This window comes from Saccopteryx leptura, chromosome 3 (genome assembly GCF_036850995.1).
Source record: "Saccopteryx leptura isolate mSacLep1 chromosome 3, mSacLep1_pri_phased_curated, whole genome shotgun sequence".
In the NCBI taxonomy this organism is placed as follows: domain Eukaryota; kingdom Metazoa; phylum Chordata; class Mammalia; order Chiroptera; family Emballonuridae; genus Saccopteryx; species Saccopteryx leptura.
The window spans coordinates 180,625,241-180,652,686 of NC_089505.1; the positions used below are offsets into that span (position 1 = coordinate 180,625,241).

The following is a 27,446-nucleotide window of genomic DNA, read 5'->3' on the forward strand; positions in this document are numbered from 1 at the left end:
GGCAAATTTCTGGGCTGTGGGCTGGGGAGAGGCTGAGCAGGGGGCAGTGATAGGGTGATTGGAACTGTAGTTAGAGAGATGTGTAAACTGCTATAGGTAACCTTAAGGAATTTGAGCTTTAGTTGAAAAATAAAATAAGCCTTTAACAATTTTTAAGCATAAGAGTAATGCAGTGAAATTGGCACATTAGGAAAAGAATTTTGCAGAGTAGCCCATGGAATGGAGCAGTGTAGGGAAAGAATGTAGATGATGAGACCAAGATAGAAGATCATTTATAATCATCCAAGAAACCAGTGCAGGCCAAGACAGAAATGGTGGGTGACAGATACGGAAAGATGAACCCAAGAGTCTTGAGGTGGATTCCACTGAATATGGTGGCTGCATTTGGGAAAAGGTGAGAAAAGGAAAAGCATTTGAAAATAAGTCTTGGTTTGCTTTCTTGGTACCATTCCCAAGGTTAGGGATCCAAGGAAGAGAGATGTGTTTTGGTGAAGGGGTGAGGAGGATAGTGGAGTGTGCAGTACATCTAGGTGGAAGATTTGCCAATGGAGATGTCCAGTAGGCAGGTGCATATGTGTATCTGGGCCCTGGCACAGTCATCAAGGATGGAAGAGATTCCAATCCACGGGCCTACAAATGGTTGCTGTGGCTATGAGGTTAGCTGATTTTAACTAGGGAAAAGCAAGCATAGTTAGAAGGGTACAAAGCTGAAAATGAGGCCTGTAGAATACAACTATTTAGTGACAGAAAAGCAAGGAGAGGGAGCTATGAAGAATGACCAACGTAACTGTGAGGAGGACAAAGGGTAGTCTGTAGCACAAAATGGGATTGGTGGGGATTTTGTTTGTATTGTGGACTATTTATTTAAAGGGAAGAATTGAATATGTTTATGAGGAAAAGAAGAGCCAGAAGAGAGATTGAAGGTACAGGAGACGCAGATGATATCTAAGTAAGAATTTTGAGGAGATGGAAAGTGATGGGATAGGATATATTCAAGTCATTGGGAGTGGGGTTAGTAATGTCTAGAGCCTGACCAGAGGAAGATACACTTTTTTTTATTTCTTTTCCTAAATTAAGAGGGGCAGGAAGGGTTGAAGCATGACTGCGAAGGCAAATGCATTTATGAATGGGAATGGAAGGCTGGATGCTGGATGTTGTCTTATCTGATGACTTCTCTTTGCTCAGGAAGAAGGCAGAACCAATTTTACATCCCTCTCTCCCAGTGAAAGCAGTTTAGGTAGGATAGACATTTTCAGGAGTGAAATCCCTGATTAGAGTAGTCTCTGAAGTTAATTGGAGAGAAAAACGAATACTTCCTTCTCTGAGATTTGGTTGACTCAGCACGTGCTTAGAGGGGCAGTTCTAAATTAATTAAGTAATTAAGAAGAAATGAGCAAAGCATCTGCTGTGTTCAAGGCACTGTGGTGATGTTCCTTACTCTTGAGGTTACACCTGTGATGCAGAGCCCTTTCCTTTTGCTCCTAAATTGTTTAAAAATAATAGTAGCCTGTCTTCTTTCACAATAAGAGTTTGAAATGTTGCTGTTGGGCATTAGTGTCTCTTGAGCACACTGACCTCAATTAGAGGATTATATGGTTCCCATAATTCAATTTTTAATAAGCTTTTTACATTAGAATATTTCTAGGTTTACAGAAAAATTGGAAAGACAGTACAAAGAGTTCTTGTGTATTCCACACTCAATTTTCCTTATCATTAACATCTTACACTAGTTATGTATATTAATTTGGGACCCAATCATATTATTACCTATATTTATTTTTGTTTGTATTTCCAAATCATCTTGCTGTGGTCTTTTCAGTTATATTTGCTGGTGTGGGTTGCCCTTGTCTATTGATAATTCAGAAACATGAGTTGAATCATTACTTCAAACAGATTCTCTTACTGTCTTTCAGATCATGTTATCTTAATCCCTACTTCCTTTCTCTTTGAGAAATCACATAGTTGAGCGGGTAAGAGGCTGCAGAGAAAAATAATAACCAACTCTAATTTCATCATGTCAGTATAACCCTGGTGTCAGTTAATGTGCCTTATAAAAATTATTATCTAGTAAACATAGTTTGTTAGACAAAAATATTTTTAAAGTGGGTTCCTGAGGAATAAATAATGGAAGAAGTGGTTTTTGGTGAAAAAAGATTAGACCATCACCAGTGATATCACACGTTCCCTGTCCTCTTTGCCTCTAGATGGCGCCTATCACTTTTGAGCTATATAATTTGGAATGAAGTCCTCTCTTCCACTTAACATCACATTTATGTTTCCCAGTGCAGTCTGTCCTCATTTCCCACCTAGCAGAACACAGAACTATGAACCTCTTTTATTTGCTGTACGAGTCCATTCATAACAAAGTCATTATGAGTGCTGTGGAATTACTGATAATTTTATAAGGAAGAATGAAGAAAGCATTTGCATCATGTGATCTGCAGTGATCTGAAACACTTTTAAATGAGCCCATCTCTTCTCTCCAAATCCCCTTTTCTGTTTTTCTGGCATCCACTTTCCAGCCCCAGGAAATTTCAAAATCCTTTGAAAAGAAGCTGTTTAACCACTGTCTTGTATTCTATGGGCATCTTTTGGTTTTCACTTCCCAGCTCTATTATTGTCCCTCCACAACATCTTCCCCATGCTCCCAGCCACCCAAGAATTCTCTTTACTTGTTACTCAGAGACTATTCTTAAAAATTTTTTCCATCTAATTAAGCTGGTAATCTCTTGAGTCAGATTCTTTCTAAGAAAGTCATACAGCTAAATTAAACATTTAAAAATATCGGTTTGCAGAAATATTTTTATGACTGTAGGTATAGCTTCATTCTAAGACAAAGCACATCAATACCAAAACGTCATTTGGGTACTATTTTGAGGTTTCAAAGCTCCTCCTCCCCTTCCTCCTCCTCCTCCCCCTCCTCCTCCCCATGCTTCTCCCCTTCCTCTTATTCCTTCCTACCTCCTCCTCTCACTCCTCCTCTTACTCCTCTTTCTTTTTCTGCTATGCTTGCTTCTTCCACTTCCTTCCTCCTCTCCTTTATTAAAATGCTAGTTTGCACAGCCTGAATTCACAGTTATGACCTCATTTCTTTCTTGTGCTAAACGTCTTTAAACTATTTTGTTTGGTTGTATCACTCAGCCTATTTTTCCATTAATGTTATCTTGGATTATCTCTTCAATACTCATGTTACTTGTACTTGCATTGATGCTGTTCAGAGCAATGTGCTGTTAAGGTCTGTCCCATAAGCTTTAGACTTTTGCTTTATAACCTCAGGCAAAGATTGACTATGAGCCTAAAATTAACTGAATTGCTGATATAGTCATGGCTCATTGGCCTATGAACTGGTTAAAATTTCAAATCTTGTTGAAGTGACCTTATCATATTTTGGTGTTTTGATGTTATAGTGCAGAAATGCTTTGTAACTTATAAACATTACATCTGTTTTTATTTTACCTTTCTAAATGTTATCTTTTTTTTTTTTGAAGCACATGTTTGCTATTTATTTATTTTTTATTAAATTTAATGCAGTGACATTGATAAATCAGGGTATATATGTTGAGAGAAAATATCTCTAGATTATTTTGACATTTGATTGTGCTGTATACCCCTCCCCCAAAGTTAAATTGTCTTCTGTCACCTTCTATCTGGTTTTCTTTGTGCCCCACCCCACCCCTAACCCCTCTCTCCTTCTTCACCCCATCCCCCCTCCCCCAACCCCCCGCCCCTGTTGCCATCACATTCTTGTTCATGTCTCTGAGTCTCATTTTTATGTCCCTTCTATGTATGGATTCATCGTAGTTTTTTTTCTGATTTACTTATTTCACTCCGTATAATGTTGTCAAGGTCCATCCATGTTACTGTAAATGATCCGATGTCATCATTTCTTATGGCTGAGTAGTATTCCATAGTTTATATGTACCAAAGCTTTTTAATCCACTCGTCCTCTGACGGACACTTGGGTTGTTTCCAGATCTTCGCTGTTGTGAACAGTGCTGCCACAAACATGCGGGTGCATTTCTCCTTTTCGAGCCGTTCTATGGTGTCCTTGGGGTATATTCCTAAAAGTGGGATAGCTGGGTCAAAAGGCAGTTCGATTTTCAGTTTTTTGAGGAATCTCCATACTGTTTTCCACAGTGGCTGCACCAGTCTGCATTCCCACCAGCAGTGCAGGAGGGTTCCCTTTCTCCACATCCTCGCCAGCACTTATTCTGTGTTGTTTTGTTGATAAGCGCCATTCTGACTGGTGTGAGGTGATATCTCATTGTGGTTTTAATTTGCATTTCTCTAATGATTAGTGATGTTGAGCATTTTTTGATATGCCTATTGGCCATCTGGATGTCCTCTTTGGAGAAGTGTCTATTCATCTCTTTTGCCCATTTTTGGATTGGGTTGTTTGTCTTCCTGGTGTTGAGTTTTACAAGTTCTTTATAAATTTTGGTTATTAACCCCTTACCAGACGTATTGTCAAATATGTTCTCCCATTGTGTAATTTGTCTTTTTATTCTGTTCTTGTTGTCTTTAGCTGTGCAAAAGCTTTTTAGTTTGATATAGTCCCATTTGTTTATCCTGTCTTTTATTTCACTTCCCCGTGGAGATAAATCAGCAAATATATTGCTCCGAGAGATGTCAGAGAGCTTACTGCCTATGTTTTCTTCTAAGATGCTTATGGTTTCACGGCCTACGTTTAAGTCTTTTATCCATTTTGAGTTTATTTTTGTGAGTGGTGTAAGCTGGTGATCTAGTTTCATTTTTTTGCAGGTAGCTGTCCAATTTTCCCAACACCATTTGTTAAAGAGGCTGTCTTTACACCATTGTATTTCCTTACCTCCTTTGTCAAATATCAGTTGTCCATAGAACTGTGGGTTTATTTCTGGGTTCTCTGTTCTGTTCCATTGATCTATATGCCTGTTCTTATGCCAGTATTAAGCTCTTTTGAGTACAACAGCCTTGTAGTATAACTTAATATCAGGAAGTGTGATACCTCCCACTTTATTCTTCTTTTTTAAGATTGCTGAGGCTATTCGTGTCCTCTTTTGGTTCCATATAAATTTTTGGAATATGTGTTCTATATCTTTGAAGTATGTCATTGGTATTTTAATTGGTATTGCATTGAATTTATAGATTGCTTTGGGTAATATAGACATTTTAATGATGTTTATTCTTCCTAACCATGAGCACGGTATATGCTTCCATTTGTTTGTATCTTCCTTAATTTCTTTTATCAATGTTTTGTAATTTTCCGAGTACAAGTCTTTAGTCTCCTTGGTTAAGTTTACTCCTAGGTACTTTATTTTTTTGGTTGTAATTGTGAAGGGGATTGTTTCCTTAATTTCTCTTTCTGACTGTTCATTGTTGGTGTATAAAAATGCTTCTGATTTCTGAGTATTGACTTTATATCCTGCCACTTTGCTGAACTTATTTATCAGGTCCAGTAGTTTTTTGACTGAGACTTTAGGGTTTTCTATATACAATATCATATCATCTGCAAATAATGATAGTTTTACTTCTTCTTTTCCAACTTGAATGCCTTTTATTTCTTCTTCTTCTCTGATTGCTGTGGCTAGGACTTCCAGGACTATGTTAAATAAGAGTGGTGAAAGGGGGCACCCCGCCTTGTTCCTGATCTTAAGGGTATTGCTTTTAATTTTTGCCCATTGAGTATGATGTTTGCTGTGGGTTTGTCATAGATGGCTTTTATCATGTTGAGGTATGTTCCCTGTATTCCCACTTTGCTGAGAGTTTTGATCATGAATGGGTGCTGGATTTTATCAAATGCTTTTTCTGCATCTATTGAAATTATCATATGGTTTTTCTCCTTTTTGTTTATGTGATGAATCACATTGATTGATTTGTGAATATTGTACCAACCTTGCCTCCCCAGAATAAATCCCACTTGGTCATGATGTATGATTTTTTCCATATATTGTTGGATCCGGTTTGCTAATATTTTGTTGAGGATTTTAGCATCTATATTCATCAGAGATATTGGCCTATAATTTTCTTTCTTTGTGTTGTCTTTGCCTGGTTTTGGAATCAGAATTATGCTCGCCTCATAAAAGGAGCTTGGAAGTCTTCCTTCCTCTTGAATTTTTTGAAATAGTTTGAGAAGGATAGGAGTTAGTTCTTCTTTGAATATTTGGTAGAATTCCGTTGTGAAGCCATCGGGCCCCGGACTTTTCTTTGTTGGGAGTTTTTTGATAACTGTTTCAATCTCATTTGTTGTAATTGGTCTGTTTAGGTTTTTTGATTCTTCCAGATTGATATTTGGAAGATTGTATGTTTCAAGGAATTTGTCCATTTCATCTAGGTTGTCTAGTTTTTTGGCATACAGTTCTTCATAGTATTTTCTTACAACATTTTGTATTTCTGTTGTGTCAGTTGTTATTTCTCCTTTCTCATTTCTAATTTTATTTATTTGAGTCCTCTCTCTCTTTTTCTTGGTGAGTCTACTTAGAGGTTCATCAATCTTGTTTACCTTTTCAAAGAACCAGCTCTTAGTTTCATTGATCCTCTGTATTGTTTCTTTAGCCTCTATGTCATTTATTTCTGCTCTGATCTTTATTATTTCCTTCCTTCTACTACATTTGGGCTTTACTTACTGTTCTTTTTCTAATTCTTTTAGATGCAGGGATAAGTTGTTTATTTGAGGTATTTCTAACTTCTGATAGTGTGCCTGTAGTGCTATGAACTTCCCTCTCAGCACTGCTTTCGCTGTGTCCCATAAATTTTGAGTTGTTGTATGCTCATTGTCATTTGTTTCTAGGAATTTTTTTATTTCTTCTTTGATCTCATTCTTAATCCATTCATTATTTAACACCCTGCTATTTAGTTTCCATGTGTTTGAGAATTTTTGAGCTTTTCTGCTGTGATTCATTTCTAGTTTCATGCCGTTGTGATCGGAGAAAGTGCTTGATATGATTTCAGTCTTCTTAAATTTGTTGAGAGCTCTTTTGTGCCCTAACATGTGGTCTATCCTAGAGAATGTACCATGAGCACTTGAAAAGAATGTATATTCTGTTGCTTTAGGGTGAAAGGTTCTGAAGAGATTTATTAAATCGAGTTGATCTAGTGTGTCCAATAAGTCTGCTGTTTCTTTGTTAATTTTCTTTCTTGAGGATCTATCTAGTGATGTTAGTGGGGTATTGAAATCCCCTACTATTATAGTATTGCTGTTGATCTCGCCCTTTAAATCCATCAAAGTCTGTTTTATATATTTGGGTGCTCTTATATTAGGTGCATAGATATTTATAATAGTTATATCTTCCTGTTGGATTACTCCCTTTATCATTATGTAGTGGCCTTCTTTATCTCTTACTATATCCTTTGTTTTAAAGTCCAATTTGTCCGATATCAGTATTGCTACCCCAGCTTTTTTTTCATTTCCGTTTGCATGAAATGTTTTTTTCCATCCTTTTACCTTCAATCTATGTGTGTCTTTTGTTCTAAGGTGTGTCTCTTGTAGACAACATATGTATGGGTCCTGTTTTCTTATCCACGCAGCTACCCTATGTCTTTTGATTGGATCATTTAATCCATTTACATTTAAGGTTATTATTGATATGTAGTTGTTTATTGCCATTTTCTTCTTTAAAGGTGTATTCCTTTTTTTGCTATATTCTTTTCCCACTTTGATCTGTTTACAACAGGCCCCTTAACATTTCCTGCAGCATTGGTTTGGTTGTAATGAATTCCTTGAGTTGTTTTTTGTCTGGGAAGCTTTTTATTTCTCCTTCGATTTTAAACGATAGCCTTGCTGGATAAAGTAGTCTTGGTTGTAGGTTCTTGTTCTGCATTACTTTGAATATTTCTTGCCATTCCCTTCTGGCCTCAAGTGTTTCTGTTGAGAAGTCCGATGTCATCCTTATGGGGGCTCCTTTGTAGGTGATAACTTTTTTTTCTCTTGCAGCTTTTAATATTTTCTCTTTATCGCTTAGCTTTGGTATTTTAATTATGATGTGTCTTGGTGTAGGTTTCTTTGGGTTTCTCTTTAATGGAGTCCTCTGTGCTTCTTGGACTTGTGAGAGTTTCTCTTGCATTAATTTAGGGAAGTTTTCAGCTATGATATGATTGAACAAAGGCTCTATCCCTTGTTCCTTTTCTTCTTCTTCAGGAACCCCTATGATGCGGATGTTATTTCTCTTCATGTTGTCACAGAGCTCTCTAAGAGTTTCCTCTGACTTTTTGAGTCTCTTTTCTCTTTTCTTCTCTGCTTTCATGCCTCATTCCAGTTGTCCTCTAACTCGCTGATTCGATCCTCTGCTCTATCTATCCTGTTTTTAATTCCTTCCATTGTGGTCTTTATTTCTGATATTGTATTTGTCATCTCCGACTGGTTCTTTTTTATACTTGCTATTTCTTTATTTAGGTTTTCAAACTGCCCCTCCATTGTTGTTCTAAGATCCCTAAGCATCTTTACAATCATTATTTTGAACTCCGCATCTGGAAGTTTGATTATTTTCATATCACTCAGCTCATCTCTCATAGGTGTCTCTTGTGGTTTCATTTGGGTTGCACTCCTTTGTCTTCTCATCATGGTGTTTTAGTCTGCCTCCAGATTTCAGTTGTGTTATTTCTAGGTCTTCTTGGGTTGGTATCAGCTATTATTTGTAATCCACTTTTGGATTTGGGCAGCTTTGAAGTCTTGATTTGTTTGTTTTCTTAACAGGTGATAGTCTTGTTAACTGATCTCAGCAGGGGGCTTCCTTGAAACTGTAACCAGGAATGCTGTGGGTGTAACCTGAGACACTGAAGGTCTCTTCCACCAACTAATCTCACTGGGGGCAGGGTTTTTTCTCAGATTCAGTAGGGGGAGGTGTATCTCAGATCTCCATGGAGACCTGAGTTACTGCCCCTCCTCCCCACTTCTTGTTTTCAGCTGTGTCTTGTTGTGCTGATTGGAGCTGGATAGATGTCCGGAGATCTCTGATCCAGAAGCACTTCAACTCTGTTTTGTGAAAGGTTCAGTCCCTCCCCCAGCTATGGCCGCCTCCAGCATGAATGAGTCAGCTTTTTTATTTCGTTTCTTGCATACCTTAGCCCCCACAGTCTGTCCCTCTCCCTGTCCTTTCCACTTGGGAGATAAGCTGGTCTTTTCAACCCACCTTGCTCCCTGGTCGTCAGGTAAGTGGCTGTGAGCAGTAGTTTCTGCTCTTTTTCCTCTGTGAAATCCTCTCTGGGCTCTCAGCCTCACCCCCCCCCCCCTTCCGTTCCTGTAAGTAGAGGAGATTCAGGCACTCCTTACCAGGATTATTGTGTCTTCCTCTTTGCTCCTTGGTTTTTGAGAGCTGTTCTTGCAGTTCAGTGTTGGTTTTTCATGCTGATTTTTCCTAAATTTATTTGTATTCCAGTTTGGTGTTGAGAGCTGGGCATCTGTGTGTCCACCTACTCCGCTGCTGTTGGGCAGATAAAATGTATTATGCTCACTTTGTTAAAGAGGCCGTTGCCCAGGTGATATTAATGTGTGTTGGGGTGGGCTAAAGGCAGGCAGAATCCTTGTAGCCTGGGGCTTGGTTTTGGGATTAAGCCTTTCCTACCCTTTTTGGTGTAAGGTGGTACAATCCTATCATGCCTCAGAGAAGTGACTTTGTATTAAGAGACTTCCCTATTATGTATATTGGATTAAGGGTTTGGATTTCTACACTATAAAATAGGAACGGAGCGGGAGTTTGGTGCTTGGTTCCTGAGGTTAGCATGAGAGAGCAGAGAGAGTAGAGCCAGCAGCAGAAGGAGGCCACTTGGAGGAGGCCAGAAGCAGCTAAAATGGCGGAGTGCTGAGTGAGATGCCAGTTTGTGTAGAGTTTGTATCTGGAATAAGGAAGGAGATGGGGAACTGAGAAGAATAAGGCTGGTGAGCTAGAAACCTTTGATTCTAGGAAACTCGGATAAGTCAGTGGCTTTGTGAGCACTGAGTGTGACTGGGTTTTGGAGCCCAGTGTGTATTTTTACTTGCCCGCCGGGTGCAAGCTAGGATTAAAGGCTATGGCCCACCAGTTTTTGGCTCCATGGTTTCTTTACCGACTGTCCGAATCCAATGCGAACCTGCATGGGCCAGGCGGCTGCTGCGATAGTGGCCCTGGCCTTGGATGTTGGCTTTACAGCTGCCATCTTTTGTGTCCTAAGACTCACTTCTAAATGTTATCTTGACACTGCTACCACATTTTTATTATTCCAGTTTAGGTGAATTAGAAAGCAAGCATAGTTTTTTTTCCTTACTGTGAGCTAGCCCTTAGACCTGTTGCCCAGGCCCAGATGTCTCCAGCTGGAAGGTGGAGTTATTTCATCTGCAAGGATTAAGTTGAAATGTAATCAACTTGTGCTTCTACACATCTCATGTGCTTAAAATATTCTTGTTGGGCACCCTTGAAGGGCCTTGACTTTTATGAGCCCTCAGCTACCACTGGGACTACTTAAGTGAAGGTTCTAGCCTGATTATTTTCTCTGCCGTGTCACCTTTTAGAGCTTTATAAAATGAAACAGCAACATCAGAAAGCCATGCCTTTCCCTCTGGAGGTTTTCTTCTGGACCACCTTCGGGTCTGAACATTGTTTCTTCTGCTTTCTCACCTGTATGAAGGGTATTTTGTTGTTCAACTTTCAAATATTTATTTTCCACATTCCTTCTACTGTTTTTTTTTTGGTTCTCTTCTTTCATTTAGTTAAGGAGGAAAGGCCTGAGTTAACCTGCATTGACTTCTGGTATCATAACAGGCCATAGACTCATCAGCCTCCCTAGACTCCACATGACCTCTACCGCACAATGCCTTCCTGTTAATGATGCAGAACATTGTTGTAACTCAGTTTGGTTTCAAAGCAGTCCTCCTCAAATAACTGTTCACATTGATGTAATTGCACGTATTAACACATTTGAAAAGCACACCTTAATTATCACTGTTGAAGGTTTGTTTACCTTGTGCAATAGTAATTTGATTAGGATAAACCATCACCATGTTATGTAGAGTGCCCGAAGCCGTCTCACTGTGTGAAACCACTACAGCACCTCTCCAAGTTTTATGACCATTTCTTAATCCCACTCATCTAACTCTGGATGCTTTCCACACAGAAGCCAGAGAAATGCTCATATGTATGCTGCCCTGGAAATGACCATGGAACCTTGAACATGCAGTGAGTCAACTAGGGTTGGATTCAGGCTCTACAACCTATTGTGTAATAGTGCCAAGTTACTTAACTTTTCTAAACCCTACATTTCTTAGTTGGAAAATGGGGAAATTAAGGATTGTGAGGATTAAGTGAAACCATATAGTAAGCAAGGTAAGCACTCAGTAAGGTAGCAGATACAGTAAATGATCAATAACCGTTAGCCGTGGTCCTGCAAGCAGCAGCAGCAGCAACAGCAGCAAAGTTTGTCACAGACTGTTCTGTCACAGGAAGTCTGGAAGACAGGGTGGGTATTTAGCGTTCATATGGAAGGCAGGCTCTATTGATCAAACCAGTGACTAGTGGATATTTTTAAATAGCCAAATAGAAAAATGACTGCTTTGGAAGGTCCTCAGTAACTTCTTGAAATTTTGTTATCACCCCAGACCCATGTACATTTGGCCACTCACAGGATTTTACATAGGTGTGCATTATTCTTCTGACCATTTGCTTTTTTAGTTGCTTTTGAATTGTGTATTTTAAATATGGGCCATTTTGAAAAATTTCTTTGGCATTCTAAATTTTAAATTTAATTGGTTTTGCAACCCACTTTTATTTGTTTGTTTGTTCATTTGTTTATTTTTGTGACAGAGACAGAGAGACAGAGTGATCCAGGAAGGGAGAGATGAGAAGCATCAGTTCTTGGTTGCGGCTCCTTAGTTGTTCATTGATTGCTTTCACAAATGTGCCTTGACCCGGGGGGGGGGGGGTTACAACAGAGTGAGTGACCCTTTGCTCAAGCCAGTGACCTTGGACTTCAAGCCAGCAACCATGGGGTCACATCTATGATCCCACGTTCAAGCCAGTGACCCCACGCTCAAGCTGGTGAGCCTGCGCTCAAGCCGATGAGCTCATGCCCAAGCAGGTGACCTCGGGGTTTTGAACCTGGGTCCTCTCCATCCCAGTCTGACGCTCTATCCACTGCACCATCGCCTGGTCAAACATCAAGCGTAATCCACTTTTAAATTTAAGCCTGGTTAGAATTAATTCCTTGCACCTGCTTTTTTCATTTGGGAACTACTTGCCCTAGCTTCTATCAGCAGTTGCAATTGGGATGGAGTTTGTGTCCTGGGCTATTAGGGTTTGTGCAAAGACACTTGAGAAAATGTCAGAAGAGTAGAAGAAATCCTAGTGGAAAAACAAATGATACAGCCTATTGTATTTAATTAATGGATATCTAATTTAATTTCATCAACAGTGGATGTCTCTCAAACGTAAAACTAAGTGAGAGGCAGCTAGTTAGAGGTCCCTGGAATAAAGAAAATGGGGTGTGTTTTAGTCCCAGATTGGGGACTAAATATGGCTGAATGATCTCAGCCTCTCTGGATTGTCACCTCTGGATTGTCACCTCTCTGGATTTCATTTTCTTATTTGAGGTTGGCTTAGTTGATCTCTAACATCCCTTCCAGCTCTAATATGTATTTCCTCTAGAAATAATAGTTTTACTTGTTTTCATGGTCTTATCCTTCTGTATTGTGTTGTGCAGATGGCCTAATGAACTACTGCCTTTTCTTTTCTCAGAGTTTTCTGAACTTTAGTCTTTAGTGTATGTGACAGGCATTTTTCGGATATCTCTATGTGTTGTATAGTCTATTCTCTCAATAGTTTTTTTAAAAAATAAAGTGACTGACTTTTTTTTTTTTTTACTTAGCAATGTTTTGAGCTATACTCTCTGTTAATTATGTGTTTGATATGGGATATTTTTTCTAGGCCACATTAAATTAATACAAAAATATTACAATAAGGTTTTTATTCCTATGTCTTCTAAATCTTCTTAATAGAATGTGTGTTTCTCTTTGGGAAACATTGGTAGTTTTGGATTTGTTCCTTCAGCCATCCTCATTCTCTCCTAATATTTTTGGTATGTTTTCCCTACTTGCACAGACATGCCTTTGCTTCTGATTATCTACTAAACTCTATTGCCCATAATGAATAATTGAAGCCTATAGTGCAAAGCGGACTCCCAGAATTCAATATGTTTGATTTTGCTGGACACTTAGAGGAATTACTAGTCTGCAGTTGCCATAGTTCATTTCAGAGAGCCTGAGGTTCTCTCTCTGTGCTCAGGTAATTTGACACCTGACTAGCTGTCTATACAAAAATAGGTTTATTTTTGTATTCATCCTTATCATGAGGATATGCCGTCCTTCAGGGCTGTTTATCTGACACCCAGCTTGGTCAGACACTGTGGTCTTTCTCTTTGGCTCATTAGCTGCCACAAACAATGTTCAGTTTTCAGTTGATACACTGGGCCAGTGGTCAGCAAATTCATTAGTCAGCAGAGCCAAATATCAACAGTGCAACGATTGAGATTTCCAAAGCCAAATTTTTTAAACTTAAACTATCTAGGTAGGTACATTCCTTATCGAGGTAGCGCCCGTACATGGTATTTTGTGGAAGAGCCACACTCAAGGGGCCAGAGAGCCAGCTGCCTGTGGCTCGTGAGCCACGGTTTGCCAACCAGGGGTAGGCACATGGTCTCGGCATTTCTCTCTGGCTCTGTGCTGGGCTTTATTTCTTTCTCTTCTTTTGGCTTTGTGCTTTTTATTATGTTACTTCTTCGATGCTTTTAATTTATTATTACATTAAAATTAAAAAATTTTTTTGATTTCATAAGACAACAGGTGGAAAGAATAGTAGATTCATTTGCTCATTCTTGAGTCAGTTTTCTAGCAAGTAAAGATCTGCCTTGTTCAAGATGGGGGCAGTTTATTTTAGTGGTAAAGCAGCTTATGAATAATAATTATGATTGTGATGATAATGAGGAAAATTTACTTAGCCATTAATTACAATGTGCTAGGTACTCTACTTTTCATGTGTTATTTATTACAAAGTGTCTTCATTTAGTGTTTTGTTCCTACTTTACAAAGCATTACCTGAGGTTCAGCTGCCATGTCACTTGCCTGAGTTTGCCTGGAGAGCACGTGGCAGAAATACACTTCAGGCTTGGTCCCTGGCTTTGGAGATAGAGGGTTAGCAACGTCCAGTGTACTTCTGCCTCTATGGACTTTACAGGATTTAACTCCTAGACCACACTTTCTACCTAGTCTTAGGACACACTCTAAAGACCCTGTGGGGTGGATGGTCAGGGATACAATTTTAGAGTTTAAAAGCCTGATTCACTTGTATTTCCACTAGCATTGAAGATAATGTCTCTTAAAAAAAAAAATGAAGATAATGTCTCTTGTGAGGAAATGACTACAAGTAAAAGTAAAATGGAGAAATCAGTAAAGAGCAGAACAGTGCTTTTAATTCCCTAAACCAGGCATGGCCAACAGTTTTTGCCCCTGGGCCAGATTAGAAAGAAAACTTTTTTCATGGGCCGGACGAAATATTAAAATTAAAAAATGTTAAATACAAAAATGATTTGTTTAAGTAAACAAAATTTTATTATGTAATTTGTTTATTAATAAATGTGAAAAAATTTTTAGTATACAATATTATTTTAATGAAAATATATTTTAATAAAAATATAATTACATATCATAAATATCTAAACTGTATCGCAATCAATCAAAACAATATTTTATTAGTAGAATGAGCTTGAAAGGGTTATATCACAAATAAAACAATTATTTCATTTTATACACAGCCTGGACACATTTTCGGTTATCAACTGAAGCTATTGTCTATGCTACAATGCCACTTGACTCAGCACACTTGACCACAAAAGTAACGAATTGTTTGACCTTGGGTACGCACTGGCAACTCTGCCTAAAAGAATGTGGATTTCACATCGCTGCTGCTAAACATCAAACGGTTCATATTGAGTACAGACGAGTACAAAAATTGTAAATCTTTATAATGGAATTTTTTTAAAAAATAAGGAAGTATGGCTAATCCATTCGACCAATTATTGGAAGTTAACCCTAGATTAGTCACATGCGGAATTCTTTTCCACATATCACTATCTTCTTAAATATCTCGATTTCCAATAATCAAAGACGCTTCTGCTTCTGAGTAGCTGAGATTTTAAAGTAGTGGAGAATATTAAAAATTTAACCGCAGGTCGCATAAACTCATTACACGGGCCGGATTCGGCCCGTGGGCTGTATGTTGGCCATGACTGCTCTAAACACTGTAGCATTGTGCTTTTATTTGAACTTGGTATTAAAAGAGTGTTAATTTTAGTATGTTCATCAGGTATAAGACAATGGATTGTATTACCACATTATTTTTTTTTTTATGTAAACTGTTCAGGATACTATTTTTATTTATTTATATTATTTCTTATGGTTTATAGTTATTCGCTGGCGTGAAGGATGGAGAAAGCCTGCAGCTCTTTGAACAGAGTTCTCGCTCTGCCCATAAACAAGAGGCGCATACGATGGAGGCCATGAAGCTCGTAGAGTTTGACCTTAAGCAAACACTTACCAGGCTTGTGGCACAACTTTTTGGAGATGGTAAGTACTCAAATGCCTCTGCTTTGGAGGGCTTAAATATTCAATAATCCTGAAATCCTTAAATTGTGTCTAGATTTTTTGGGCTAATTTATGGCTTAATGGTTCAGGTCCATAGTGAGATAGAACTTAAGGATTTCGTGGTTCATTCCATGTGAGGAGCAGGATATGAGAATAGAATTATCTAAAGAAAGAAAAAGTGATATCCTGTGATAGGTGTGATAATGGATTAAGATCAGGTCATTCATCAATGGTGAAAGAGTGTATAGACTGATGATTAGTGTTCTTCTCTAATCAGATTGTCATTATATTAGGTCAGACTTGATGATGGGGCAAGATTCTTTTTCTTATTTTATTTATTTATTTAGAAAATATTTTTATACTACAGTAAGCATTCAATATTATATTAGTTTCAGGTATATGCATAGTGGTTAGACATATATATATATAACTTACAAAGTAATTTGTAAGTCTTGTATGCATCAGACACTACATATAGTTATAATATTATTGACTACATTCCCTGTGCTCTATATACTTGACATCTCCATGACTATTTTGTGACTACAGTTTGTACTTTCTTTTTTGTGTGTGTGATAGAGAGAGACAGAGAGAGGGACAGATAGGGATAGATAGGCAGGAAGAGAGACAGATGGGAAACATCAATTCTTCATTGCAGCTCCTTAGTTGTTCATTGATTGCTTTCTCATATGTGCCTTGACTGGGGGGCTGCAGTAGAGCAAGCGACCCCTCTGCCAGTGACCTTGGGCTTCAAGCCAGAGACCTTTGAGCTCAAGTCAGCTACCATGGGGGGGTCATGTCTATGATCCAATGCGCAAGCCAATGAGCCCTTGCTCAAGGCAGTGACCTCGGGGTTTCGAACCTGGGTCCTCTGTGTCTCAGTTCGACACTCTATTCATTGCGTCACCTCCTGGTTAGGCAGTTTGTACTTCTTAATCTCTTTATCTTTTTTACCCAACTCTTCTCCCCTCTGGCTAGCATTGGTCTGTTCTCTGTATCTATGAATCCGTTTATTCTGTTCTTTAGATTCTACATATGAGTGACATCATGTGGTATTTGTCTTTCTCTGACTGACTTATTTCACTTAGCATGGTACCCTTAGGTCTATCTGTGTAGGGCAAGATTCTTAACCATGTTGAGTGAAACCAGTGGAAAACTTTACATATTTATATATTGATTACTACTGTCAACAGCAAAAATATTAACAGTGAATTTCCTGGAGGAAGAAAAATATTTTTAAGATCTGGATTCTCACTTTAGTTCCTTGCCCTCAATTATTTTTTTAAGAAAATTTTTATTTGTAATGTACCCCCTTCCAATTATTTCTAACTTTCTTGAGATAATATTTTGTTTGTTTTTAGAAAGCTATAAAGAGAAGGTTCGGAGATTTTTAAAAATTATGACTTACAATTTAAAAATGTTTATTTAATTTTTATTTATTTTATTTCATTTTATTGCTTTTATTAAGTGAGAGGCAGGGAAGCAGGGAAGCAGAGAGACTGACACCCACATGTATCCCATCTGGGATCCACCGGCAAGCTCCCTACAGGGCGATGCTCTGTCCATCTGGGTCCACTGCTCTGTTGCTTGGCAATAGAGCTATTTCAGCACCTGAGGCAAGACCATGGAGCCATCCTTAATCCCCTGGTGCAAAATTGTTCAAACCATTCTAGCTGTGGCTGCGGGAGGGGAAGAGAGAGGGGGGTGAGGGGGACAGGTGGAGAAGCAGATGGTTGCTTCTCCTGTGTGCTTTGACCAGGAATCAAACCCAGGACTCCACACGCTGGCTGATGCTCTACCGCTGAGCCAATTGGCTAGGGATAAAAATGTTTGGAGGTCAGAAGTGAAGCGAACTCTTATTCTTTTGAGCTTTTAAAAAGAACAGCTCTGAGATATAATTGACAATAAATAAACTATACATATTTAAAGTTTATAGTATGGTAAGTTGACGTACAAGAAACTGAACATATTTACACAATTTTATTAGTTTTGACATAGATATGCACTTGTGAAACCACCAGTAGAATCGAGATATTAAATGTTCATCACCCCCAATTTTTTCCTGCTATCCCTTGATAATCTCTCATTCTCATCCTTCCCTAAATCTCCTCACCCCAGGCAACCAGAGAACTACTTTCTTTCACTATTGGTTAGATTGCACCTTTTAGATTTATCTATGTAGAGTTCTATAATGTGTACATTTTTTTTGGCTTGACTTATTTTACTTATCATAATTATTTGAAGATCCCTCCAACTCACTCCAATTGAGCCATTGCTGGGAGAAGGGAAGAGGGAGAGAGAGAAGCAAGAGGGGGAGGGGTGGACAAGCAGATGGATGCTTCTGTGTGCCCTGACCGGGAATCAAACCTGGGACATCCACATGCTGGGCCAATAATGCTCTACCACTGAGCCAACTGGCCAGGGTTTCTTATTTTAAAGATTTTATTTATTGATTTTAGATAGAGGAGAGAGAGAAAAAGAAAGGGGGTAGGGGAAGAGCAGGAAGCTTCTCATATGTGCCTTGACCAGGCAAGCCGGGGATTTCAACCGGGGAACCTCAGCATTCCAGGTTGACACTTGACTGCGCCACCACAGGTCAGATACAATAGCTTATTACTTTTTTGTTGTTAAGCATTCCATTCCACAGTTTGTTTATTCATCCACCTATTGATAGACATTTGGATTATTTTTAGTTTTTTGCTATTACAAGTAAAGCTTATTTCTATGGACTTATGTTTGTTTTTTTTTTTTTTCAGTAAATACCAGCAGTGTAATTGCTAGATTATACGGTAGTTATATTTCAACTTTCTGAGAAACTGCTTAACTGTTTTCTGAAGTGGTTGTGCAATTTACATTCCTCCTAATTGTGTGTTAAGGTTCCAGTTGCTCTACATTTCAGTGACACTTGATATTGTCAGTCATTTTATTTTTAGGCATTTCAACAGGAGTGTAGTGGTATGTCAGATAAGCATTCAGCATATTTAAAGAACTCCAAATAATCAAAAATCAACTTAAGAGAGAAATGGATGAACATGAATGTGACAAATGATATAGCTAGTGGACTAAGGAATACAGGCAGTCCCTGGGTTATGAACAAGATAGGTTCTGTAGGTTTGACAATGTTTAAATATTTATGTGCACAAAAAGGTAGAAATAAATACTATGTTAAGACACACATCTGTCTATGTTACACTTCACAGGTAAATGCACCTATTCTAGCTTTCATACAAATTTACCTTAAGAACAAACCTACAACCTATCTCGTTCATAACCTCTGAATGGCCTGCATGAAAAGATGCTCACCTGTGTTAGTGATCAGGGAAAAGCAGGTGAAAACCACCATAAGCTATCCTCTGTCTTTTCTTTTTCTTTTTTTTTTGGCAGAGACAAAGAGAGTCAGAGAGAGGGACAGATCGGGACAGACAGACAGGAAGGGAGAGAGACGAGAAACATCAATTCTTCGTTGTGGCACCTTAGTTGTTCATTGATTGCTTTCTCATATGTTCCTTGACCATGGGCCTTCAGCAGACCGAGTGACCCTTTGCTCGAGACAGCGATCTTGGGCCCAAGCTGGTGAGCCTTGCTCAAACCAGATGAGCCTGTGCTCAAGCTGGCGACCTCAGTGTCTCGAACCTGGGTCCTCTGCAATCCAGTCCGATGCTCTATCCACTGCGCCATCACCCAGTTAGGCTGTCATTTTTTATATATATAAATATTTTTAAAAATCTAACATTTTTAAGTACTGACAACGATATAGAAAAATAGACGTAGTACAAAGTCCTGGTCCCATTAGGAGTCTCAGCCACCGCTCTAGCTGGAACTTGATCTCTCACTCCTTCCTGATTCACCTCTGTTTTATTCACACCTCCTGATTCCCCTGCTTACATGTGAACTCAAATGTGTATTGGGAAGGATTCTTGTTATAATTTACTTAGTTTCTGATGCTGTGTTTTAGTAAGGTTTGTTTGAATATGTAGACTTCCATATTCTCAAATGCATAGTCCAGGTAATATTTAAGAAACCACTATATAATTCTATATTATATATATGTGTGTGTGTGTGTGTGCGTGCATGTGTGTGTATACATTTTTTTAAAATGTATATCAGCTTCATGCTAGTGTGTTTATCTAGGAGATGGAGAATGGTATTAGGAAAGAGGTACAAACCAGACTTCAAGCAGGTTCATAGTATTTTATTAAAATAAAAAATAAGTTTAATATAAAAATGTTATGATTGATAAAACTGAATAGTGGTTGCATGGATATTTACTATTTTCTTTTTCTGTCTTTTAGTTTGAAATATTTCATATTCAAATGATATAATATAATGGTAAAATAGGTTTCAGATAGAGATTGCTGATGTGAAAATTTTAATATAGCCAGTTTCTCTTTATTTTCATGATAAAAGAAAAGAATTATGATATTTTTAGAAGAAATATAATATAGTTAGCACTGGAATGCAGGCAGATGGATTGTGTTTTCAGGCCATTTTTGAAGCAGGTGGTTTTTTTGTTTCTTTTTAAAGATTTTATTTATTAATTTTTAGGGAGAAGAGAGAGAGAGACAGAGAGAGAGGGAAAGGGGGAGAAGCTGGAAGCAACTCATAGTTGCTGCTCATATGTGCCTTGACCAGGCAAGCCCAGGGCCTTGAACCAGGGACCTCAGTGTTCCAGGTCGATACTTTATCCACTGCGCCACCACAGGTCAGGCTGAAGCAGGTTTTGATGGAAGGGATTCCTGGTATTTCCGGGAGATAGTGTTCTATCTCTAGCAGCTTTAGAAAGAGATGCAGGCTTCTTTGAATTCTTTTATTGTCAATCTATGCAGAGACTTGTCGAGCTCTCCTTATTTGTGTCTCACCATACACATTGTTATCATCAAATGCTGTTTGTGAGGTTTAGAAGCTGCTTCATCGAGAACTCAGTGGTTATGGATAGACAGGTTGCTTACTTCTCAAATGACTGGTATTCTGTTTCTCCTCTTTGTTATTTTTCATCAGTCCCCCTCACCCCACCCCTCTCTTCACTCCCTGCCACACCGCCAGTTAGTGCCAGCAGTTTCTTCACCTGGTTAATTCTATGTCCTCCCACCAGGGCTGTTTCCTACATGAAGCTCTTGCCGAATCCTGGAGAATGTGCCTTTTTGTGGTCATCTGAGCTGTACTTGAAAGCGGGCTTTACTTTTCTGAGCAGGAAGCCCCACTGGATTCCTCTCCCCCACCCCCACCACATTGCAGGCATCACAGTATTCAATAAGCTAGACATGACCCCTGTCTACAAGGAGACATGAATCTTAAGATTCTCAGTGTGCCATGGAGCTCGCCGGAGAGGTGCCTCCTCCAGTGCTTAGCAGGGGCTCAGGAACAGTCTCCATGTGGAGCGTCAGAGCTGACACCATCCTAAAGCCATACAGTCTGGAGAATGAGGAAAGGAAAAGAAGGAAGGAAAAAAAAATGGTTAACAGAGGAATCTCACAACCACTGAGAAGCAGTAGTGTGCAGTTGGAAAATATTAAAATTCTCTTTCATTTACTTACTCTGAAATCTTGAACAGGTGATTTAGTGCTTTAGGCCTCATTTCTAATTTTCTAAGGTGTCTTGTAAAGAGAAAATATTAAATAAATGTGTAAATATTTTTTAAATGAAGAAATAAGGAAGGGAAAGAAAATTATGGCAAGGCAATAAAATCAGGGAGCAAATGAAGGAGAACAATAATTAGGGCTGGTTTGTCTTAATCTTCTCTAATGAAATGAGATGTAGCTTTACATCAGAATATGGCATCGCCCTCAAATTGGTGTTGATGGTGGCTTTAAATTAACATTCTCTCCAAGCACCAGCAAATATTTTTTAAAAGTATACAATATGCTGGACACCGTAGAGATTATGAAAACATTACCAAGGGCTTTGAGGATATACATCTTTCTGAGCGTGATCCTGGACTTTTCTTTGTATTATTATTTTCAATATTTGTATTTGAATATTTTTTAAAACTATGCATTGAAGTGAAAGTTACTATGTAGCAGTTTTCCTTATAAAAACCATTTTTACAGTATATGATTTTTCTGACTGATACTCATTATGTCCATGGCCAAGAATTAATCTTTACTTGAAATTTCAATGAAGTTGTAGCTTCTCTACTTCAAGCAAATGTATTTTATTTTTAATATACTACTGGCCTAAGGCTTCCAGGTTTCAGATTTCATTACAGGTCAGAGTTGCTATTTTATAAATCTTCAAATTTCCTTTATTGTGGAATGACATTGAAGTAAAAAACTCACCTGCTTGGAGAATGGATTTTGTTCACATGCACTAAAATCTATCTGCGAGCAAAGCCTTTTTATTTTTTTCTTTCTTTTCAGCCATTAGATAATTTTTTACCCTGTTCACACAGTAGCCAAACACCCTGGAAGTCCTTAAAGACTCATGAGCCACATGTTTTTGCCTAGCCGCCGTGCATCTTTGGTGAGAGTATTGCTGAGGGAGCAGTTGTGTGAGTGGGTGTGTGAGGTTGTCCCAGGTCTGTCTGCATGTTTGTAACATCTGGTAAGATGCTTCTCAGGGCAGATACTAAGCAGTTGGGACTGTGACCCAAACTGAGGTCCATTTTATGAATTCGAAGGGTGAGGTGTGTGTATTATAGAAAACAGGTGCAGTGTGCTCTCCTAGTGTTCACATAGTATCAAATGGCTGTTAACAACTCTCTCAAGACTGTGCTGCACTCTGAAGAGAAGTGCTTTGTCCTTAAGGCATTTCAGAGGGTCATTTCAGGTGTTTTATTTTTTGGTGGGGGTGCTCGTTTTTGAAAACTGTCTTGGTTAACCTGTCTAGGTACAAATACAGTAATGATGATAATAATAACAGGGGCGGTATTCATGGTGAGGAACACTGCACTGACCACTCTGACAAGGAGTTTTTTGGTTTTGTCCTGTGCCTATGGTACATGTATTATTATAATCTCCATTTTTCAGAGAAGGGCACCTGGAGACAGAGAAAGTGCTGGTGAAGCTCACACAGCTGGGACGTATGTGTCAGTTTCAGCCCAGCCAGTCAGACTTCCAAGCCCATGTTAGAGATCAGCGCTTTGGAAAGGATAGAAAGAAATCATTTGAATCCTATTCCTGAGACTGTGAGGCCTACAAAAACTTTTTAGGTTTTGCCTTCCGACTCTGACTTGCTATCTCTAGCGTGCGGTAAAACCCTATTTGTACATCATATTCACTTACATGTAGGATACCAAAGATTATTTAAAAACTTCAAATTCAGTCTTTCTTTAATTACTGTAGTTAAAGAATAGAAATGGTCATGGCGGGCCTCAGAATTATTCAACAACTCTTTTCATATTTGTTTTTATACATTTGTCTAAGCATTTCACTTTTTAACATTATTAGTGTCAGATCCCTTTGTTCTTGAGAAGCAAAATTAAAAATTAGAACACACTATTTCCTTGTGGCGGCTTGTTGTTATTAGAGATGTTTTAGTTTCAGGTTTTTTTTTCTTTTTCTTTTACCCTCTCCAAAGCAGTTTATTATTTTTCTGCTAACATTTCAATTGCACCAGCATCCTGAGGCTGTTACATGAGAGATTATTGGTTTAGAATTAGAAGGAAATAAAACAACCTTTAGAATGTTTTGATACTGTAGAATTTGTTGTCATTTTTAACATTTGTAAATTGTTTTTCTTATATTTTGTACTATATTGGTAGATCATTTCTTTCAGAGCAACTAAGATGGGGGTTAGGATTCCTAACATTTTTGTTTCACTTTCTATCACTCAGGGCTTACACCCCTTCTCTGGCACAATCTTTCTACTAAACATTGGAATTTCCCTTTATAAAGCTCTTACCTCATAGCTCGGTCTAGATGAACTAGTATGAAGAGGAAATATATCATGATCCTCTGCTGTTGACTAGATATATCTTCATGGGCAAGTTGTGCTTCTTTCCGTTTATTTCAAAGCAAAAAAGGCTTGTGGTGGTTTCCTGACCTGTGGTGGCGCCGTGGATAAAGCATCGACCTGGAATGCTGAGGTTGCGGGTTTGAAACCCCAGGCTTGCCTGGTCAAGGCACATATGGGAGTTGATGCTTCCTGCTCCTCCCCCCTTTCTCTCTCTGTCTCTCTCTCTGTCTCTCTCTCTCTCTCTCTCTCCCTAAAAAACAAATTAAAAAAAAACACTCCCGTCCATTAGCTTGTCCTCATCTGTGTCTGATGACGAATCACTGTCTTCATATATCTACATACAATGACCGCAAAAATAAGCACGAAAAAGCGGGAAATGCAAGTAAAAAAAAATCTACAACCACTGTATAAGACGCACCCAGTTTTTAGACCACAAATTTTTCAAAAAACGGTGCACCTTATACATGGAGAAATACAGCATATAAAAGGCTGTGGTGCTCATTGAGCTGCATCTCCCAGCGTCCCCTCCAAGGCCCCTGCAGATGGGATGCAAACGGCCTCCAGCTGCCTGCCCCTTCAGGTCTTGCCTCCACTGTGGGCAGCCTTCTTGCTTAAGGGCATGCCCTTCCAAGGGCTGCCCAACCCAAAGACTGGTTGCATTTTGGCCTAACACGTCACCACCTCAGCACAGGCATTTCTGATGGGCTGTTTCAATTCCAGAGCTCTGGCGAGGGGAAGGGGTTTGTGGGCCTGATTGCAGTTCTTCTCCCTCTGCCCCAACCTGCTGCCACCCTCTTCCTTTCCTTAGGTGTTGATTCCCCCAAAATAACCTTTTTGTCAACCTAGCCCCCACAGGGACCTATATATGGTCCCATTCAACCAAAATATTTCTGAGCTCTGTACTACAAATGTTCTTCTAGGCAGAATTTTTCCATGTCATTTCATATTTTTCTTTATCTGTGAATCCCTGTTAATATAAATAAAATGATTTTAAGTTATGTAAATATCTAATGACTGTGTTTTACACCTGAAACTAATATAATATTATATGTCACCTGTCATTTAAAAATAAAAAAAAGTTATAAAAATATAAACGAGGCCCTGGCAGGTTCTCTCAATGGATAGAGCATTGGCCCGGCGTGTGAATGTCCTGTGTTTGATCCCCAGTCAGGGCACACAGGAGAAGTGACCATCTGCTTCTCTTCCCTTCCCTCTCTCCCTTCTCTCCCTTCTCTCTCTTTCTTCCCCTCTCACAGCCAGTGGCTCTATTGGTCAGAGCGTTGGCTTTAGGTGCTAAGGATAGCTTGGTTGATTCCAGTGTCAGTCCCAGACAAGGGTTGCCGGGTGGATCCCAGTTGGGGCGTATGCGGGAGTCTGTCTCTGTATCTCCCTTGCTCTCACTTAAACAAACAAACAAATGAAAGTGGTTGAGAATAATAATTAGGTTCATAGTTGTTAGTTCTACTTTGTTCCTGAAATCAACAAATTAAAAACAATTGAGCATTTACTTTATTCTATTAAATTTGTTTTAATTTTTATTTTTTTAATTTATTTTTCTGAAGTGAGAAGTGGGGAAGCAGAGAGACAAACTCTTGCATGGGCCGGACTGGGATCCACCCGGCATGCCCACCAAAGGGCGATGCTCTGCCCATCTGGGCAGTTGCTCTGTTGCAGCCAGAGCCATTCTATCTCCTGAGGTGGAGGCCATGGTGCCATCCTCAGCGCCTGGGCCAACTTTGCTCCAGTGAAGCCATGGCTGCAGGAGGGGAAGAGAGAGATAGAGAGAAAGGAGAGGGGAAAGGGTGGAGAAGCAGATGGGTGCTTCTCCTGTGTGCCCTGACCGGGAATCAAATCCACACGCTGGGCCGACGTTCTACCGTTGAGCCAACCGGCCAGGGCCTTAAATTTATTTTTCTTTTACTGATTTGAGAGAGAAAGGGAAACATTGATTTATTGGTCTGCTTATTTATGCATTCATTGGTTGATTCTTTTAGGTGCTGTGATGGTACTGAACCCTCAACCTTGGCATATCGAGATGATGCTCTAATGAATTGAGCTACCCGGCCAGGGCAGCATGTTACTTTAATAATTTGTAAATTAGGTCTTTTGAGCTGTCTGCTGTTGTCTGATTTGAAGAGGGCTGTCTGCTCAGGGTACTCCCAGAGGGTGTGCAATGCAGTTGTGCGCAGACAATGCTGAGTTGCCTCCGCTCACTGTGGCTTGGTTGTAGTTCAAGCAGCCTACACTTCCAAGTGAAAAGTGACTGTCAAACTCAACCTCTCTGAGCCTTGGGATCATTAGCTGTGAAATTGGGATAGAAAATGTTTTGCATTGTAGAAGTTCTCAGTGAAAATAGGACATCATCTTTGGAATCACATGAAGAGACATGTAAGACCCACTTTTCTTTAATGTCAAGTGAGTGGAGAAAATATGAGTTGATCTCTCTGGTAAGGAGTTGGTACCAGGAAATATCTTGGGAGAAAGCTTGATAGAGCAATGGTTGAATTGAACTGAATATATATAAGAAGCCTAAAGTCCATGATTTTATGGCTGTTGGGATAGGGATAGCAGATAGATTTCCTATTAAAGAAGTTGGAAATTGTTGAGGGTTTTATGTTAAATGAAACAAAATTATTGGGCCTTGAGGTACAGTAATAAAAAGGTACTTAAAAAATTTTAGGGGTATTGCATCAAGACAATTACTGTACCAAGAATTGTACCTCATGCATGCTCTTTCTTCCCGTGTCAGTCTTTCAGGTCACCTGCGAAACTAAGATTTCTCTACTCCTTTGGTTTGTAGAAAGCTGTGCTTGATTCATTCCTGTCACTTCTTGTCTGGCCTCTTCTCTAGCCCTATCGAGGGTTAGATAACCAACACAGGATTATCTAAATCTCTGTTATCAATCACTTTGAACGCTTGACTTGCCCTACTTACTAGTTAAAGAAATGTCCTTGAAAAGAACTAGCCTTGAATTCATACCCAAATCTACTCTTCCTGCTTTTTCTTGTCTGCTCAGATTTTGCAATTATGATCTGCCACTTTAGCCAGATCAGGATTGCTAGGGATGTGTTTTCTTATTTTGGTCGGTTCAGTGTACAAATCCCTGTCTCAGTTACTCTAGATCAGGGGTCTCAAACTCAACTCAGCATGTGGGCCGCAGAGCAAGATCACAGCCGTTCGGCAGGCCGCACTAGGTCTACAAAAGGCAACTGTTATGCAACACTTTTCTCACTGCAGTTGAAAACAAAAAAAAATCAGTACAAGCACAGTCGTACATGCAGTTTAACTCAGTGTCACAAAACGACCAGAAACTGTAGTTCGCATCACAACTGCTGTTAACTAAGCTAATATCTAGCTAGGATGCTAGATAAATGAAAAATACAAGTAGGCCTAACTTAATTTTACCCAAAATATTTTGAACTTCATGGATTAGTCTGCGGACCGCACAAAATTGTTCGGCGGGCCGCAAGTTTGAGACCCCTGCTCTAGATCATAAAGTTTTATCATTCCTAGACTTTGTCAAGCTCATCTCGTTTGTGAAGAGAATTGAGGTCACTAGTTGTGAACTTTGTGCTTAGTTGGTCTCTGGGTCCCATTCTTGATTCCCATTCCATTATTTTCTCCAGAATTTTGTTTTCTCAATTATCAGTTTAAAATATGTTCTAGACTCTATCGTCTCCAAATAAAACAAACAAATGCCATCATCACACTTTCCTTCTCTGGAAGTGTGCTCTCCTTTGCTTTCCAGCCATACCCTATGACATGTATCTTTCTATTTCTGCTTAACCCACATCATGTTGATGTTAACTGTTACTGCTGAGATCACAGTTGACTTTCCAATTAAAAAATCCAACAAATTGAGAAAAGTACAACTCTCATCTCTCTTTCTCTTAGTCCTGTGAACTCTAGCCACTTTGACCTTTCTGGACTCCCAGTTTTGACTTCTCAACTAGGGAAGACTTCTGGCTCTTTTTA

The 27,446-nt window shown here is 39.1% G+C and overlaps 1 protein-coding gene across 9 annotated transcripts in view; it reads left to right on the plus strand.

Moving 5' to 3' along the window:
• The window catches only part of FARS2 (phenylalanyl-tRNA synthetase 2, mitochondrial), a 659,092-nt gene that overhangs the window by 215,559 nt on the left and 416,087 nt on the right, over nt 1-27,446 (plus strand). For all 9 annotated transcript variants that reach the window (XM_066376963.1, XM_066376966.1, XM_066376958.1 and 6 more), the window contains one exon: nt 15,400-15,559. In XM_066376963.1, coding sequence (XP_066233060.1) covers nt 15,400-15,559 — 160 coding nt within the window. The remainder of the gene's footprint in view (nt 1-15,399; nt 15,560-27,446) is intronic.